Source organism: Prionailurus bengalensis, chromosome D1 (assembly GCF_016509475.1).
Source record: "Prionailurus bengalensis isolate Pbe53 chromosome D1, Fcat_Pben_1.1_paternal_pri, whole genome shotgun sequence".
Classification (NCBI taxonomy): Eukaryota; Metazoa; Chordata; class Mammalia; order Carnivora; family Felidae; genus Prionailurus; species Prionailurus bengalensis.
In genome coordinates this window covers 54,208,240-54,226,732 of record NC_057346.1, presented here as the reverse complement: position 1 = coordinate 54,226,732, position 18,493 = coordinate 54,208,240, and the positions used below count along the sequence as shown (strand labels likewise).

Here is an 18,493-nt window from a genome sequence, read left to right as displayed (position 1 = left end):
GTCTGTAAAAGGTTATGAACTTTGGGCTTTTTCTTATACTATAGAAAAAGTTTGAGCAAGAGTTTGGAGCAAGAAGGAGTTTGAGCAAGAGAGGACATCATGATAGCAGAGGTCCTGAGCACCTTATGTGTGCTGGGCGCTGGTGATACAAAGAGCAAGACAGAGCTTCTGCCCTCATAGGCACTCAGTTCTTGTGTCGGAGCAGGCTCACTCTGGCTCTCCAGAGCCCATTGTGTGCCTCTTTTTCCTGATGATCAGTGATACCACTTCAGTAACTTGATATCCACTACAATGAGAGTGTTTGCACCATTGAAACTGGCCAATGCTACAAATCAGGGCTTTTCTCTGAGAGCTGGTTGTTACGTATTTAGCAACACAACTGCTGACTGTGAATAGCTGCAATATGATGGTAAAAGTCCTCACCAGATATAGGGTGGTACAAAGAGGGGGTGGGACTAACCCTGCTTGGGGAGCCAAGGAGGCAAGGCTTATGCAGAGTGTTGAAGGATGGGCAGATGTTTGCTATGAAGACAGAGCAATAAAGCACAACTCAGGCACAGGTGAGGAGACGCATGGCATACACATTCTAGAGTTCTATGAAAGGACAGTATGGATGTGAAGGAGCTTGGGAACCTATAAGGTTCATAAACCTACAAGGTTCATAAACACAAAAGGGTGTTTATGAAGCAAATCCAGTATCCGATTTATAAGTGAGGTCATTTATAATTGGGGTCATGTCACAACCCATTAACCTTTGTCTTTAGCTGGCAGGATCTCTAGAGGATTTCCAGTGTGACTCAACTGGGCCTTTACCCAAAACCTCAGTAAGAGGGAACCTAGGCTTAGGGGAGAGACTTGGCATGAGAATGGACTAGAACACTCTAGGGCTGCCAGCGAAATGAGAAATGTTGACAAAAGCTTTGAGATGCCTTGTATATTGGGGTTGGAGGGCCAGGGAAGTTGGCGGGAAATAAGACCAGGCTAAGTGAGGGTCAGACACGTCTGGCTGGCCATGCACTTCCGGCCCAGAAATCAAAGCCAGACAGTGGCGCCACAGAGCTTGTTTTGTTATCTTTTGTGTCGAGTGGGGTTCTGGGTGCTGTGGGTTGCTCAGTGAACCTCTGGCTTACATAGGCCTTTTCTCCCCCTTGGTCCCTATGCCCCAGACTGGGGTGAACACGGCATCAGACTATCTCCATGGTTTTCTGCTTGGTGCCACGCTGTCCTGAAGGTTCTAAAGGAGACTGAGGTCACTGGGCTCATGGAGCTGCCAGAGCCAGGACCCCACAGGACCTGGAAAAAAGCCCGGCCCCTCCCTTTGATGGGCTGGTTATCACGTTGTTTTGCTCTGCAAGAGGATCATGGGGCCTCATTTCCCTGCCAACCACCCCCATCAGCCCAAGGCCATCCCTGTCCCCCCTCCCCCCACGTACAGACTCAGGTGGTCAGTGAAGAGACCACAGGAAAGGGATGGGCTGGCTGTCTAGATACATGAGCTGAGAAATCTAAGGCTGACCTTGATCAAGCCTCCAATCACAGTAGCATGTTTTAAGAGTGATTTGTAAAAGAAAGCTGGACACTTGGGGTGAACAAAGGGGCAGTTACAAAAGTGCTATGTTTTAGGCCACACATCTGTTTACAAAGCAGAGTGACCGCAATCCTGGCCTGAGGCTGTGTTGGGCACATATGGGGGAGGGAGGGGAACCATGGCCACCTCTGTACAGGGAGCTCCAGCCTCAAGGCAGAACAGAGAGTCACAAGGTTTGCCCTTCATAAAAGGGTAAAGGGCTTTAGATGGTTTTGAGGGTGTGAGGTCATAGGAAGGTCACAGGAAGCAGTGCTTGAGATGGCCTTCAAGCATGCAGGGGCCCTATTTGGTGGCTGGCCTCAGGACGTGGTAACACCAAAATGCCTTAGGATTCCCCCCAGCTCCCTTTCTGACTGCCCCTCTTCTTGCTTGGGATCACACCAAGGATAGGAATGGAAAGCTGACAAGTTCACGCGTGCCTGGCATTGCCCTTCAGTTGAGACAAAGCTCTTGGCTGCGCAAAAGACTAAACTGCCTGGTTGAGATCACGGATCACCATCGGGCAGCGAAGGGCTCACAAGATGCACATCCTTGCCTCCCTGTGCACACTCGCACTGACTCACTCGTCCTCTGGCATGGTGCTGCCTCTACCACTCCATGTGCTTTCTTAGTTTTGCTAAGCAATGGCTGCCCGCACCTGAGAGGCATGCACAGCGAATGTGCTGAACGCACCACCTGTCACTCCCCTTGTGCTGGAGTCACGTGTGAGGGCTCACCCTTTCCACCTGGCTCCCTGCTCTCTGCTCGTGCTGTTTCCTGCACCCATGGTACCCTGCTTAGCTGTCACAACCCAACTTACCCTTAGAGGCCTGGCTTGTTCGTCCCTTAAGCCGTTTGTGAGACCGGAACTTGTTTTCAAGTTCCCACAGCATATTTTGTGGTCCTCTAAGCCTTTTCTAAGCCTTGAATTTATTTGTGGCTGTTTCCATCCTCGGGGCCCACACACCAAATGCTCCAGGTGGGCTTGCTAAGTTGTCCTCTCGAGGTGCTCCCTGCACGGCAGTCCACCAATATGACTTCCTGAAAGAGCAAGTATCTACTGAGTTCCTATGTGCCAGGCCTAGCTAGGAATTTTCACGGCCACCAGCTCATTTAAGTCACAGAACACCGGGAGGTGAGGTTGTTATCCCACGAGGAAACAAATCAGTGGCCCTGTGACTGGTCCAAGGTTCCATAACAAGCGATGGAGCCAGAATTCAAATTCAGGTCAGCCTGACTCCAAGGCCAGGGTATTTTTCACCCCTTATAAATAAGCAGATGCAAAATAGTAACACTGATGATCATTTATACTGTATTCTCACGTACATTATTTCATTTGATCCTCACAACAGCCCTGTGAGGTAGGTAGGGTTATGTATTACTGTTATGCCCATTTCACAGATGAAGAAATGGAGGTGGCTCAGTGAGGTGGGCGACTTGCGCAGTCACACAGCACATTAGTGGCTTCACAAGTCCTTTACTTTCTCTAACGTCAAGCTGTTTGAATTAAGAAGCACCAAGAAGATGGAGAAAGATACTTTTTATGGAGAAGGAAAAGGGCAGTGGTGATAAACTGTTTTACTGTGGTCACAGCTTCTGTTGTGTCTGTTCTAACCTGGGTTCTCCTGAGTGACCTTCCCGAGTACTATTGGTCTGGTGACCTGGGACAGCTGTCAGAGACTCCTGGGTCCCACTGTAGGGGGAAAAGGCCTTTATTACCTAACGGATGCAGCCTTGCCCACGGCCCAGCATACAAGCTCCTTGTTCCCAGGGTGTAATTATAGGAAGTCCCTTCCTCAGCCCATCTCCTGTGGGTGCCTGTGTCACTAGGCTTCCCTGGTTTTGTCTAAGAGCCCCTACCCAATGGGGAAGATTCCCAAGGCCAAACTTCAGGGATGAATCATAATGTGCAGTTTTGAGGTCTGCACTATTCATCACCCCTTGGAAAGTGGTGGCTTGGGGTGTCTTGCTCTGGACCTTATCCCAGGGAGGTCCACGGGTTGGTTACGACCAGAAACTGTACCACAGCAGAAGGCCACTTCTTTCCGAGCAATGTCACAGTGCCTGGACGCTTACTCTGAGAGGAGTGTTATGGTAACTCCAGGGCTCCTTGGTGCAATCCGCCCTGCCATATCCTGGCCTCCTTCCTCTGGCAACACTTTCTTGGGGCAACAAATCTTTATCCTCCAACAGGAGGTGGTCAAAAGCTATGTGGAGCCACAGACAGTGGGGAGGCAGATGAAATGGGTGTCACAAAACAAAGTGAAGTGATCACAAAATGGGGCTGACTTACAAGAGATGGGAAGAGGGTTAACCTTGGTTCTGGACAAATCCCAGGGGGAATCCTAATTTGAGTAATAATATTTTCAGAATAAGGGTCTGGCCTTTTAAGGTGACTATTGTGAAAGAGTAAACAAACATACCTCTGAGTGAGAAAGAAGGTCTAGATCCAAGACTAGAAAATGGGTGTGGAAGAACAGATTTTGGTTCAATGTAAGGAAGGGCTTTCTAACAGCACTGGCTAACCACGGCAGGGGCTGCCTTGGGGTTGATGAGCTTCCCGTTGCTGGAAGTATGCAAGGAGGGATGTGATCACTTGAAGGTGCTGGGGAGAGGTGCTTAGCCCCAAATGGGCTGGGGTGTGCTGGGGGCCAGGAAGGGCTAAGCGACCACTAAATTATTTTCCAACCCTGAGAGTCCATAATATTATTTAAAATGACCTCTTTCAATGATACTTCAAATTCTTGGGGAAAGGATTACAGAAGTCATGTAACAGTCCACGTTATGAAACGCCTTCTGTTGCACTGGCTCCAGGTACTTTAAAATCTTCGCAGGGACAGCAGCTCACCTGTGAAGTGAAAAATCCCCACATGTCTACATTTGGCCCAGTCCAGAGGGATATCCCCATCTTCTGAACCCTGCCTGGATGCTCACTCCTCTAGGCCATGCCACAGCTCAAATCTCTCCCCACCACAGTGGGGGCCCAAAACGCAGCTCTGAAATCATACTGCATTTCCACGCCAGCCAAACATGGTTGTCCCTGGGCAAACAAGTCCAAGGTCCCGGCTGCATCCTAGGGACAGAGGAGCAGGTAGGGTGGGGATCTCTGGTTACTTTAGGTCCTGGGAAACTGAAGGAAGCCTCTTGTTTTCACCCCTTTCCCTCCACCAGGGGCTCCTTTCATAGATGGCTAAGTGAGGCACTGCCTAGTGGTACAGAGAGAGCTGGAGCCTGTGGAAAATTCGCCATTCCTTTGTAGCCAGAAAGCCCTCCTATGGCATGCTTTAGGACACACTGGCAGGCACTTCACTTATGACAAACTGCCCATCTGTAGCTCAAAGTGGCAAGGAAAAAGGTAGCTCCATTGAGAGGACACACGGATTCCTATAGGTAGACTGCATTGTGGGGGGAATCAAGTCCTGCTATGCGGTTAATACAGATTAGTAAAGCGCCCTGCCTCACACCACTGGTGAGACACTCTCCAGGACCTTGGCTGACATGCAGCTTCTTGGAAGCCCCCTCCTTCAGTGTTCCTGGGGTCCTTTTACCTGTACCGTATTAATCGAATAATCTTATTGTTCATAAAATCCACAGCGTGTGGGTGAGAAGAATCGATGCAGAAGCCATCACTCAGAGCAATTTTCAGCACCTCCTCCACGAAGACCTGGAAGCTGTTGATTTGCTTGTTGGCTGGCACCACCCAGAGCCTCTTGAGGTTCTGCTTGGTGTACTCCTCCTCTGGCAGGCCCTCCACATTGGCCACCCAGTCCAGAGTCAGGTGGTTGGGATCCTGTAAGTGGCTCGTGATGGAGGAGAGATTACCGTTGGAGCAATAGAAGAGCTTGGAGCCAAGGAGCTTGAGGAAGAGGCAAGAGGTACTGAAGATGTTGGCATTGAAGACCTCCATACTGGAGGAAGAGAGGCTATAGATCTGAGGTGCCTCCCGCACGGTGAAGTGGACTGTCTGCACACGCTGGTTCAGGGTGATATTGAGCATGGCATTCTTCTCAGCCTTGGAGAGCTCCACCTCCTTCTCCTGCAGTGCCTCAATCAGGGGCTGCACCTGGTAGAAGTCGGCCTCCCTTCGGAGCAGGCCCATCTCCTGGAAGTCCTCAGGCAAGTCCAAGTGGGAGGTCCGCAGGAAGTTGAGGATGTAGCGGAACACTTTGCCATCACGGTCAATGAAGCAGTTGCCCTGGCTGTCCCTCTTGGTGGGCATCTTTCCACTGAACATGGCACCCAGCATGGAGTCGGGGAAGCTCGTCAAGGTTGCCAGTGAAGTCGTATAGAGCTTCCCCCCAACGTTCAGTGTGATGGGGTCAGACATGGCAGGAGGCTGGGGTGCTGGAAAGTAGTCCTAGAGAGGGAGAGAAGTGAGAAATTACCCAACCATATCTGGTGTCTTAGTCTGTTGAGGCTGGTATAAAAGAATACCATAGACCAGGTGGCTTAAGCATTTATCTCTCACAGTTCTAGAGGCTGGAAAGTCCAAGATCAAGGTGTAGGCAGATTTGGTGTCTGGCAAGGGCCGTCTTTTCACTGGGTCCTCATGTAACAGAAGGGGCAAGAGAGCTCTTTTTAGAGTCTCTTTTATAAAGGCACTAATCCTGTTCATGGGGGCTCTATTCTCACAGCCTAATCACCTCCTAAAGGTGCTACGTCCATCACACTGGAGATTAGGATTTCAATATAGGGACCTGGGGGACACAAGCATTCAGACCATAACATCAATGTATGTACAGTTCTCAACTCCTTATTGTAGATCAAGCCTATAGTCCTAGAGGTTGAAATGAATTAGTACCTGATGAGATAATTGCCACATTATTTAAGCATATTAGGTTCACTAGGGAGTTAAAAAAAGAAAAAAGAAAAAATGAAAAAACAAAGCCTGGGTCCTGCCCTCCAGAGATTATTGTAATTGGTCTTTAATACCCTAGCATTGGTATTTTTTAAAAGCACCCTTGGTGATTCTAAATGTTCAGTTAAGACACAGAACCACTGCTCTAAGGAAGGAAAGAAAATGTGCTTGGACTAAATGCTCTGTTACCTGCCCTTACACACATTTGTTTAGATACTGGTGATACATCTTTTGACTTAGACAATATCACCATCCATCCCAATCGTGCGGATGAGGAACATGGTCAGGATTCATTCCCCATGCTCAGAGAGGTGAAGGGCCATGCCAAGTTTCAAACCCAGGTTCCTTTATGTGAGAGAGAAAAATACATAAATGCTTACTAGTCAAACACTGGTACCTTCTAAGTACCTAGCCAATGCTCTGAGATTTAGGTCTCCCAGCCCAGCACTCCCTTCTGCTGTACCAATGATGCCTTCTTATTATTAGTCTATCTCAAGGATTTTACAATGAATAGCTATGATTAGTGCCATTTCCATCTCTGTCCCAGGCTTACAATGGGCCACTCAGCCCTCTGGACTCTGACACCCCTTGTTGGACTCTCATCCTCCTGTAACAATTAGCCTTGCAATGAAGATGTTCTTGACTCCTGGTGGCCTGCCCTTTCCCATCATGATGACACCCCAGCTACCTCTGAAGAATTTGAGTTTCAGTGCAAACGTGGGACTCTGCACGGAGCACCCTTTACCCATTCTCTACCCACTTCTCTCCTTAACAAGCCCTTCTCCCCCTACCTTGCAGCCTCCAGTGTCTAAGGCTGGTGAGTCTCCTTCAACCTGAAGTCTTGGAGTCTAACTTCTCTTTAAGGTTCTAGGAAGGAAGGCATGTACCCTCAGCTTCCAACATACTTTCCCAAGATCCCACCTGTGGAACAGATTAAGCAACCCTTCCCTGATGCTGGGTGTGAGGGCCACAAAGAAGAATTGGACCCAGTGCCGCCCTCAAAAAGAAAAGGCTGGCAGGGAGACCAAGACAAGAGGCAGTGAGGGTGCAGTGACAAGGGAGATGGACCAAGAGCTAAGGGAGTAGGTCAGGAATGAATTCTGGCATGCTTACTATCCACATGGGAAAACAGAGGTCTGAGGGAGTACTTCCCCAAAGTCACCCAGCAAGGATGATGAGCAGGCCAGAGCACTTCTTACCCTCACCATGCCTGTCTTCTGAGGAGGCTGGCTGCACTAAGACCCCCTTAACTCCAGGGGATGGAGACTCCTGCCAGAAAATGGAGGCCGTCCATGCTGGTGGAGGGAGATGCTCAGCTGCCCCACCCAACTGTCTAGGGGGTCACTTCATGACTCCTTCCTCATCTAATGGGGCACTTTGATACTGTAGAAAGGCATTAACCATCTGGAGTGTCTGAAGAGAAACGAGCCATGGTGAAGTTACAAAATTGGCAGCAGAAGCCCGGAGCAGATGGGCTGTGGGACAGCGGGGAGGTCCAACTGAAGGGGTGGGGCTAGGGCTGAGGAAGGGATGGCTGCTGTGTGGGAACCTGCAGCTGCGGGAAGGTGCTCTGGCTTCAGGGCTAACACTGGTCAGTTCTGTCTACAGAGGGCCCAGGCAGGAGATGGACCCATGAGCCAGTGCCATCCCCTTCCTCTTTCCAGAATCTTCCTTTTCTTTCTAGGTAGTAATTTGCATATGTTAGTTTTCAGTCTCTCGCCTTGATTTCCTTAAAAAAATTTTTTTTAAATGTTTTAGAGAAAGAGTGTGGGTGAGGGAGAGGCAGAAGAGGGGGGGGGGCGGACAGAGGATCTGAAGCCGGCTCTGTACTGACAGTGGAAAGCCTCGTGGGGCTGGAACTCACAAACCGTGAGATCATGACCTGAGCCAAAGTCAGACACTTAACCGACTGAGCAACCCAGGTGCCCCATCTCCTTGACTTAAGGCCCGGGCTCTATCCAGTAGCTCAGCAACATGGAAAGAGCAGCCTCAGGCATCAGAGAGGCCGGGCTGTCTTTGCTGTTGGTTCTGTGGGCTGCGGACCCCATATCTCCTCTGTACGTTAGTGCTGAAGAGCTCAGAGCACTGGGTGGTGGTGGGGGGGAGAGGGAGGGAGATAGTCGGGAGCCACAAGGCACACCTGGCATACCTGGGGGCTCTTGGGTGGGTACCCAAACTCCTATTCCTCTGCTTGCAAAAGCAGCAGAGCATCTGCCTTCCTGCCTCTTCCCCGGAGCTGTGCGACTCCCTGGCATCGTCACTGCCTGTCAGCCACACAGGCAGTCGGGGCGGAGACTGGTTAGAAGCCAGATTTCCTGCCCCCTCCCTCAGTCTAAGGTGCTCTCTGTGGTATTCTCTCCATGCCCACAAGTCACAGAGCTCAGCCATCCAAGCCCCCGTTTTCCACCATCACAGGTGTACAGGTCGTGGTGTAAATGGCACAAGGACACATGAGGACAGGACCTGGCACTTCGGGGCAGGAGGTACTGAAAGCTTTGTGTGATGAAGGGTTTGTGGTCAGGTGGGGATGAACAGACGATCCTCACTGAGCTCCAGTCCCCTGTATATCCTCAGCTGTGTCCTGGACTTCTCCACCTTGATGTTCCACGGGTATCAGAAGGTCCGACACAGAATTCCTCTTCCCCCAAACCCACAGTGAATGCTTCTCAGCCACTCAACTGCCTGCGCCTAAGATCCAGGAGGCAGCTCCGAGTCCTCATCCCTATAATTTTTCTCACTCTGACTCTTCAAACGCATCCCTAAAGCCCTCCCTGGGCTCTGGCTTCTCCTCTGCTCTCCTTACCTCCTCATCTGGCTCCCTGCCTTCTTCCTCTCCACCTTCCATTTCAGTCTTCTGGAGCACTACTGCCTGGGCAGACCACCTTGCTCTTCCAAGTTCACCTCCAGCCCCTCCCCCACTCTATCCTCCCGCATTCCAGATGGCACTGCACACATCCTCATGCTGTCACCTGCCTGACTTTGCTCTCCCTATACCACCCTCTCCACCTTCCCTGCTGTCAACCTTGAAGGCCCCACCTATGAGCCACTGCGTCTGTAAGGCCATCCCCAGATCTCCACTAGGTTAACAGCTCTCCTCTTGGGGCTTCCTGGTCCTTTGCACAGCCTACCTGGCCGTGCCCACCATTCCATCATGTTATGAGCTGATTTGCACTCCTTCAAGGTGCAGATCACTGGACATCCACGTCCAAAAAAAAGAACCTTGACCCATATCTCGTACCATGTAGGAAAAATTAACTCCAAACAGACCACAGACCTATAGGTAAAATCTTTTGAAAACTAAAACTTCTGGGAGAAAACCTTTGTGACTTTGGGTTAGGCAAAGATTTGTTGCATGGGACCCAAAAGGCACAAACCATAAAAAAATCGACACCCTGGACTTCACCAAATGAAAAACTCCTCTTCAAAAGGCAGTGTTGAGAAAATGAAAATAAGACACACTGGCAGAAAGTATTTGCAAAACATAGATCTGATAAAAGGTTGTTAACAAGAATATAGAAAGAGCTCTCAAAACAGAAAACAGACAACCCAATGAAAAAATGGGCAGATGATCTGAACACACACTTCACAAAGACATATTGATGACAAATAACCACTTGAAAAAAAAGCTCAACAGCAATAGTCATGAAGGACATGAAACTTAAAACCACAATTAGATAACACTGTATTCCTATTAAAATGGCTCCAATAAAAAAATCTGACCATACCCGGCACCTGGGTGGCTCAGTCGGTTAAGCACCCGACTCTTGATTTCAGTTCAGGGCATGATCTCATGGTTCATGAGTTTGAGCCTCACGTTGGGCTCTGTGCTGACAGCGCACAGCCTGCTTGGGATTCTCTCCCTCCCTCCCTCCGTCCCTCTCTACCCCTCCCCCATGCTCTCTCAAGATAAATACATAAACTTAAAAAAAAAATCGGATCATACCGAACGCTGCTGACTACATAGAGCAATGAGTCTCCTGCATTGCCGGTGAGAATGCAAAATGGTACAACCATGGTGGAAGTTTGGCATTCAGTTTCCGCACGACCCATCAATCCCACTCCTCATTATGTACCCAGAGAAATGAGGACATATGTCCATGCAAACACCTGTACCTGAATAGTTATAGCAGCTTTATTCATAATTGCTCAAACCTGGAAACAACTAATATGTAAATGGTAAACACAGTCACACAACTATACAATGGAATATGACTCAGGAATACAAAGGGACTAGCTACTGACATATACCACAAGAGAAGAATGTCAAAAGCATTATGTTAAGTAAAAGAAGCCAGCCTCAAAAGGTTACATAGGTAGGGCGCCTGGGTGGCTTAGTCGGTTAAGTGTCTGACTTTGGCTCAGGTCATTCTCTCTCATGTTTGTGAGTTTGAGCCCCGTGTCAGGCTCTGTGCTGACAGCTTAGAGCCTGGAGCCTGCTTTGGATTCTGTGTCTCCCTCTCTGCCTTTCACCTGCTTGTGCTCTGTCTCTCTCTCTCGAAAGTAAATAAACATTAAAAAAAAAAAAAGGTTACAGAGGTATGTGATCTTATTTATGTAACATTCTAAAAAAGGTAAAACTATAGAGCCAGAAATCAGACCAGTAATTGCTAGGGCCTGGACTGGGGAAAAAATTGGCTACAAACAGGCAAGAGGGAATACCTTGGAGTCATGGGAACACTCTATGTCTTGATGTGGTGGTAGTTATAAAAGTTATGAAAATTCATGTAACAGTATACCTCAAGAGGGTGAGTTTTCACTGTATGTAAATTATGACTTCATAAACTGGAAAAAGGATCAAGATTGGGATTGTCTCATGAAATCAACACAATGGGTTGTGACCAGCTACATATATTGTTGGGAAACTTTTTTTTTTTCAGTTGTGTGTGTTTGTGCGTGAACTGGAAGGTGATCTAAAGTATGTCTTCATACTGTGAGCTGTGACAAAAATTGTTGTTGAAAACCACTGCCTAGGTTGTGATCTCCTTAAAGCACAGACACATCTCATGTCCCCGCATAGGCACTGCCTAGCACACGGCGGATGCTAGTGTCATGGGGATGGGGGAGGGGGGTGGGCAGCAGGGTGGGACGGATGAATATTTACTGGGCGTTTTACTACATCCAAGGCCTTTACACTCACCAGCCTTTTAAATTCTTGGAGCAATCCTACAAAGTAGGCATCATGCTCCGTTTGGCAGATGACAGGAAAGTGGACTCGGAGAGACTGGACACACAGCCAACTAGCAGAGAGCCCCTTCTCAGCCCACTCAGGCTGCAGAGTTTTAACAGCAATAAAGGGCTGTGATAGCTTCAGACAAGTTTGACAATCTCTGAAGCAGCCTTTAAAAACACTGCTCTGCAGCCTGCTTGGCAAGACGGTTACCACTTACCTAGCGCACACCTCCTGCTCTATGTGAGGAGCTTCATGTAACACTTGGTAGCATTTTATTTGCAATAAAACCATATAGAAAAGTACAGAAAATGATACTATTGTGCTAAATGCTGTACATGCATTCCTTCATTTGATGTCTTCATAAGCACCCTGTGAAAGAGACTATTATTATCTCCATTTTACAGATGAGGAAACTGAGGCTCAGAAAGTGTAGGAGTCAGTGGAGGAGCTGGGATCTGAATCCAGTTCTGTGTGGGTCCAACACTTGTGATCATTCCTCTTTCCCACCACAGGGTCTTAATGTGAGTGAGAGATGCACATACTCTACTCTCCATCCCGACCAGATGGAAATGTCCTTGGGTGGTGGGTCTGCGGCTGGCCTGGGGCTCTGCCCACTCCCATCGATGGAAGTGGGGACAGGACCCGAGGACAGCCCACAGTGCCTCCATGGCTGACACAGGGCAAATCCACTGAGAAGCCCAAGCCCTTCTATTTCAACAGCAGCCGATGATGTCTAATGACAAAGCCACGAAACACAAAATGCCAGGTTTTTCAGAGCCAGATTAGAAAGGATGAATGAGAACTCACACAGGACCAGGAAGTAGATAAAAGAAATCACCACTGAACGAATTATGTTTCTTCAGCAGGAGGCTTTCCAAGCCTGCCTCTCGACTAAAAAACCAAGCAAGAGATTAGCCCTCTTTCCCTGTTTGAGAAAAGGGCTGGTGTCAAACCATCAAACCAGGAAATTATGCCATGCTGATCCCCAGACCTCCCAAGTTGGGGAGGCCAGGGGGCCTTGGAAGTTGCTGCTGGAATTCTCTCCTTTCTGGAATGGGTCTGTGGCCCAAATGAGAGGGGGTCTTGAGGCCCAGCCTGGTACCATGCAAAGGGAAATTCCAGTCTGGGGCCTGGAAATTACCTGGCTGCAACCTCTACCTTTCTGTGACGCAGAAAATAGAATTCTTTGACAGCAGATGTCCTGTGAGGAAGGGCAGCCAAGACATTGCTCTAGAGTCCTACTTTAAAACGTGGTCCAGGCACCCACGTGTCCCTGCAGTCCTCTTGCAGGACACAGCTAATGCTGAGTACCTGCTGTGTACCATACCTGCTAGCTCTGTTATACATATGAGCTCATTTAAGCCCCGTAACACCCTTTCAAGAAAAGTATTATCTGCACATTGCAAATGAGAACCTCAGGCTTTAAGAGGTAGGGAACTTGCACCAAACAGTGTCAGAGCCAGGATTCAAGTCTAGGCCTGTCTAACTGCAAAGTGTGGATTGTGAACAAAGGCCCTTGGAGAGATCTGTCACTTGTTCCCCTCCTACCTCTTACAAGGTGCTCTTACACCTGCCATCTGAATTTGATTCTGACCTACATAAAGACCAGGGTGTAGAGAATCAACACTTCCTGAGAACCAAGGACATGCCCTGAGCTATGTGAGGCACTTTCCAACAGACTATTTCATTAAAACACCACACAGATGCTGCGAGGTAGGTACGAGTGTTATCCCGGTGTTTAGGATTATAAAACTGATGCACAGAGTAGTGATGACAGCTGCTGAAGATCACACAGCTAGAGGCAGCAGAGCTAGAATTCCAAATGAGGTCTCTCTCCAAAGCCTGTGTCCCTTCCAGTAATATAAACCATAATACTTTATTAGGAAGCATAAAGAGGATTTGAATAGAGACTTGTAATGCTTCTGAAAGAGATGAAATATCTTCAAGTTGTTCTAAAATTAACTACAGTTGTTATGCTGTCCTAATCCAAATCCCAATAGTATTTCTTCAAAGGATTAAAAAAAAAGATTAAAATCTTACTTTGGAAAAATTGATAAGTGATAACTTGAAAGAATATTTGAAAAAGAGTAATTACCTTAAATGTTAGTTAAGATAACCAGTAACTACTAGTAATGTATTAAATAGGATTATAAAGCAATGACATTCCAAACTGTGGTATTGAAACAATAAAAAGGAGAAGGAAATTTATAATATGTACTGAAAAGACTTATTAGCAATTAAAAAATAAATATATATTGATCTTTACCACAACTCTGCGACCCTGGCAGAACAAATCACATAATCTTGATTTCACCCACGCAGAGAGAATGAGTCCCTGACCCAGGGCTTCATGTGCATTCTTGACTTCTGAGTCATGGCCTGTAGAAGGTTCTGGGCTTGGACATGGCTCAGAGAACAGTCCTTTGGAGGCAGCCTGGGGTCTTCTCTAATCTGGGTCTTGAGCAAGAGACTGAACCGAGCCACAGAGGTTTTGGCCAACAGTTCATACACTCAGAGTCTTTAGGCATGGGCTTTCTGTGCAATTTCCTATATTACTGCCCATTGAGCTTCCATAATGAAACTACTTGCCATGCAGTAGTTGACTGCTACACAGTGACGCCCAGTTGTAACAACAATAAATCTACTGATAATTACTTCTCTACCTGTCCGCCTGTCCGTCCGTCCGTCCATCCATCCATCCATCCATCCATCATTTCTTAGCTCTGCTCACTCAAAGAGCCTACCAGTAGCACCCCAGTAGCAATGAGTACACCTGACTCCAGATCTTGGTTTCTAAATGTCATCTCCTACAAAAAGAAACCAGGGTTTCCTGGAGAAATTGATGGTTCCGGGACTTTGATAGAAGAAGTGCAAGGTGAGCCTGGAACATCTCTTGCCAGACAGCAGAGAAGCAATGAAAGATTAATGAGATCTTGTGAAAACAACACAGAAGATCTTAAAAGTTCTCATCAAAGGAAAAAAAGTATTTTTGTAACTATGTGTTGTGGTGAATGGTAACTAAACTTATGGGGATAATCATTTCGCAATATATACATATATCAAATCATTATGTTGTATACCTAAAACTAATACAATGTTAAACGTCAATCATATCGCAATTAAAACACAACACGGGAGCTGGCCTGAAGGGACTCTCTTAGGCCAAATTTGGAAATAATTTGAATACCAAAAAGATTAATGATGATAATGGGTTATAACACATTGAATTAAAAAAAAATCATGACTCTTTGTTACTCCAAGAAGAAAAAAGACAGGGAGAGGAGAGAAAGACACACACAAACAGCGGAAAAAAAATTATTCTATAACAAAGAATACCAGCTAATAAATAGAGAAAGAATGGCACACTTAAAAAATTACCACTCTGCAACTTTCAATGTTGCAACTCGGGCAAGGATCATCAATGGATGTAGTGAAAGGTTACTGGGAACACACAATTTCGACATTCTCAAGGAATCACTCCAAAGACTAATGACAAAGGGAAAAATTACACCAATGGAGAGATCAGGCAGTCGCGACCTTAACCAACAATCAAATTTAGCATTCATGGATAGTAGGGCCCTGATATTATACACTTCCTGATGGGATGCAATAAGAAGAACACGACGTTGCCAGAAAGGAAAAACAAAAAACAAAAAACCAACAACCCTGAATAACCATTGATAAAATAACCAAATTTATACAGGTAGAAGAGGCTCTATGTAGTGTAAATGAGTTGCTTAAAGAGATATAACTAAATATAATGCATGAATCTTGACTACTTCTGACAAAAAAGAAAAACAAAACAAAAACCCAACTACATAAGATTGGCAGTTGGAGAAATGTGAGTATACTGTTTATTAAGTGATATTTACTTCTTTCAAATTTTCTTAGGTACGCTAATAGTATTTTGGTTATGTAGGAGAATTCTGTAACTAGGAGTTACATGCTGAAGAATTTAGGGGTCAAGTGTCAAGATATCTGTAATTTGTAAATAGTTTAGCAAAAAGGTATGTGTAAAAGGAAAATCAGCAAAGGGTGAATTGGTGCATATAGGCGAAAGGCTACTCTTTAAACTTATCTGTAGCCTTGAAAATTCTAAAAATATTTTTATTTTGAAAGAGGGAAGAAAAGAATGCTTCCCTCATGGGACTATAGATGTAAAATTCCAGTCAGAGTGCCCGACCCCCAAACCAGCCAGGTTCAATAAACACATCTGTTATTACTACTACCAAGAAGCATTATAATCTGGTAATTTTCCTCTCCGTGTGTTGCCGTGCTTTGGAGGATGAGGGAGCCAACCAGGGCTAAGCTAAAATAGCCCACAGTTGGTAGAGGAGACAGAATTTAAACCCGAGTGGTCTCTCTCCATAGACCCACCGCTCACAGAAACCACAGAGCCAGGCCTGCCTGTTTCTGTGTTGGGATCCAGGCTGGGAGAAGATGGCTGTTCAGGCCTTGTTCCCCTTGCCTCCTCCAGAACCTAGAGTCTCTGCTACTACAGCAGGAAAGAAACTCCTGTCATGTTCACAAAGCGGGGCCCATTCTGGGCCTTAGAAATGTTGTGGGTGGGCAAAAAACCGGAGGGGCTTTGGCATCACCCAGGCCTGTGTTTGAATTAGGCTCTGACACTTTAGCTGTGTGGGCCTGGGCCAATTCTGGATAGATGGTGACTGTAACAACAGCAGCAAGAATAATGGCTGAGCAGTTATTACTGTGCTAGGCACCTTCTACATGTTGATTTCATAGATGAAGTGGATACTATCATTATCCATGTCAGGCCCTCTCTGATCTCTGCAATTTGCTGTCATCCCTTTTGCCTGCACTCTAAAAGAAAATCCCTTTCATCTGTCAGTCCCCTCAGCTGGAATTCCTTTCTTTCTTCTCTACATCTTCAGAACATTTTATTTCCACCTCTTACCAAAAGCCTACTTTGTTTAGGTAGTGCCTGGCCACTCTGTTGAGGCTGAGATCTTCCCTCTTCGTACCCGCCAGAAGCAGGCAGAGTAGGGGAAGGGGAAATTTCTTCCCCTTAGTCAGATCTGTTTTCTTCACCCCAGACTGACATCTACCAATAAGGAGGTTCATCACCACCTCCTGAATCTTAAAAACTTTTTATTTTGAAACACATTCTTGAAGTTTCAGTTTGGAATCTAAGCCAAGCCCAGGTGACCACCTGGAAGTAAATGGAGGAATTCCCACTGTGTAGAAGATAGATTGAACATGGCTGGGTAACTTTCAAGGGTGACAATACTCAGAGTGAGTAATGTGTCTCCCAGTAAGCTGGATGAGACTTCCCCCTGCTTACTCAGTCCACCAAGATAAAGACTGGCTCACAGCCCTGGGGACCATATGGGAGCACCGCCCTTCACCTCCCAGTTCCTGGCGTCCCCACACCCAACAGATGTACTTTCAGCTCTGTTTTGCCCAGTTCGTATCTCTAAGAAGCCCACAGGCTGCTCAATACCCCCACAGCCCACACTGTAGGGGGAAAAGGTGCTTTCTAAACTCAGGTGACACACAGGGGCCCTGCAGTGAGCTGCCCAGTTAGGGCACAGCACAGGGAAAGGTGAGCTGGAGGGAAGCCACCTGACCTGACAACCCAGCTTCTCCATTTGCACAGCAAAGTACCTGGTGCAGACTCCCAACAACCACCACCATCCCCCATCTTCTTCCAGAATTTTCCTGCATCCTCTCAGCTTACTCTCAGGATTCCTCTTGTGGTTTTCCTCAGACACAAGCACTCCATTTCAACCACTCTCTTTCTGTGGTCTTCCTGCTCCTCAACCATTAGAATGCATAAACAGAGGGCTTTGAAATCCGTCTCATTTCATCTTCACACTATCCATAGGAGGGTTGCCTTAGAGGTTGGCATTCAGAAAGGTTGAAGCTGGTCCTGTCACACAACCTGCATACAGCAGGACATCTAAACTCTTGTTTCTTCCCTGCCATCCACTCCAGAGTAAACCTCTGTCTCCCTGAAGTGCAGGAAATAAAGCAGGGTCTTTGGAGTAAGGAGCCCTATGGTTTGGGGCAAGTTACTTCACTTCTCTAAGCCTCTTGTTCCTCACCTGTAAATAGATACGGTGCCGCCTCTACAGGGTAAGAGCGTTGAATGAGATCATGAGTGACGCACTGAGTTCAAGGGATGGGCTCTTTATTTCTATCACAAGGAAAGGAAGATGTTTGTTCTGTGCATTCATGGGTATTTGCCCACTCGGGCATCCCTGTACCCAAACTGTATCAACGCGCGGCCGACCCTGGGCTTTCCGGGACTGGGAAGGATCCTTTCCATCTCTGTGTCTCCGCCCCTCTTTCCCCAATGCTTTTTGGACCATCCCAACCAGTCTAACCTAGGCTTGCCTTATCGGCTTTCTCAGTACTGACGCCCCAGCCCTGGCCACCCCCTCCTCCGACCTCACTCTAGTTCTCCTCCTCACCTAGAGACTCCGCCCCTCTTTGCCCCACCCACCAGACTCCGCCCACAGTCTCGACCCTCTTAATCCGGGCTTTTCCAACCTTCCCCATCCCGCCAGACTCTTTCCACCAGCTCCGCCCCTTCTCCCCAACAAGCGCCCCCTCCCCCGCAGTCTCTGGCGTTGCCATCCCCATTGCACAGATGAGAATGGCGAGGCTAAGATAGGCAAGATGACCTCTCATAGTAGGACAGGTGCCAGCTGGGCCCGCGTCCCCTCACCGGCTGTCTCTGCGCCCCGAGTCTCCGCTCGCGCCGCGCCGCACCCACCTCCTGCCCTCGCTCTGCAGCCTCCCCTCCGCGGGCGGCCAGCGCAGCTTTGCGAGGGGGGAGGAGGGCCAGAGCCCAGCCCAGGGGCGTGGCGGCCCGGGACCCGCGCGCTGCGCTCCGGGATTTGTAGTTCTTCCTGGTCTCTTTGCGGCTCGG

The 18,493-nt window shown here is 47.7% G+C and overlaps 1 protein-coding gene across 3 annotated transcripts; it reads right to left on the bottom strand.

The window, feature by feature from the left end:
* Positions 1–2,856: 2,856 nt before the first annotated feature.
* Positions 2,857–18,440, bottom strand: KCTD21 (potassium channel tetramerization domain containing 21). Of its 3 annotated transcripts, none has more exons than XM_043580129.1 (2): positions 18,338–18,440; positions 2,857–5,924 (listed from the first exon to the last, which is right to left on the bottom strand). In XM_043580129.1, exon 2 carries the CDS (start codon positions 5,892–5,894, stop codon positions 5,112–5,114), a length of 783 nt encoding a protein of 260 aa, XP_043436064.1. In that variant the 5' UTR covers positions 5,895–5,924; positions 18,338–18,440; the 3' UTR covers positions 2,857–5,111. The 3 variants fall into 3 exon arrangements, with proteins under 3 accessions (XP_043436064.1, XP_043436063.1, XP_043436065.1); XM_043580128.1 differs by having other exon boundaries at positions 18,290–18,410; XM_043580130.1 differs by lacking the exon at positions 18,338–18,440 and adding an exon at positions 17,664–17,964.
* Positions 18,441–18,493: the final 53 nt, after the last annotated feature.

Excerpts from the sequence above, each read along its gene's own strand:
- KCTD21 (XM_043580129.1), bottom strand. The coding sequence starts at position 5,894 with ATGTCTGACCCCATCACACTGAACGTTGGGGGGAAGCTCTATACGACT.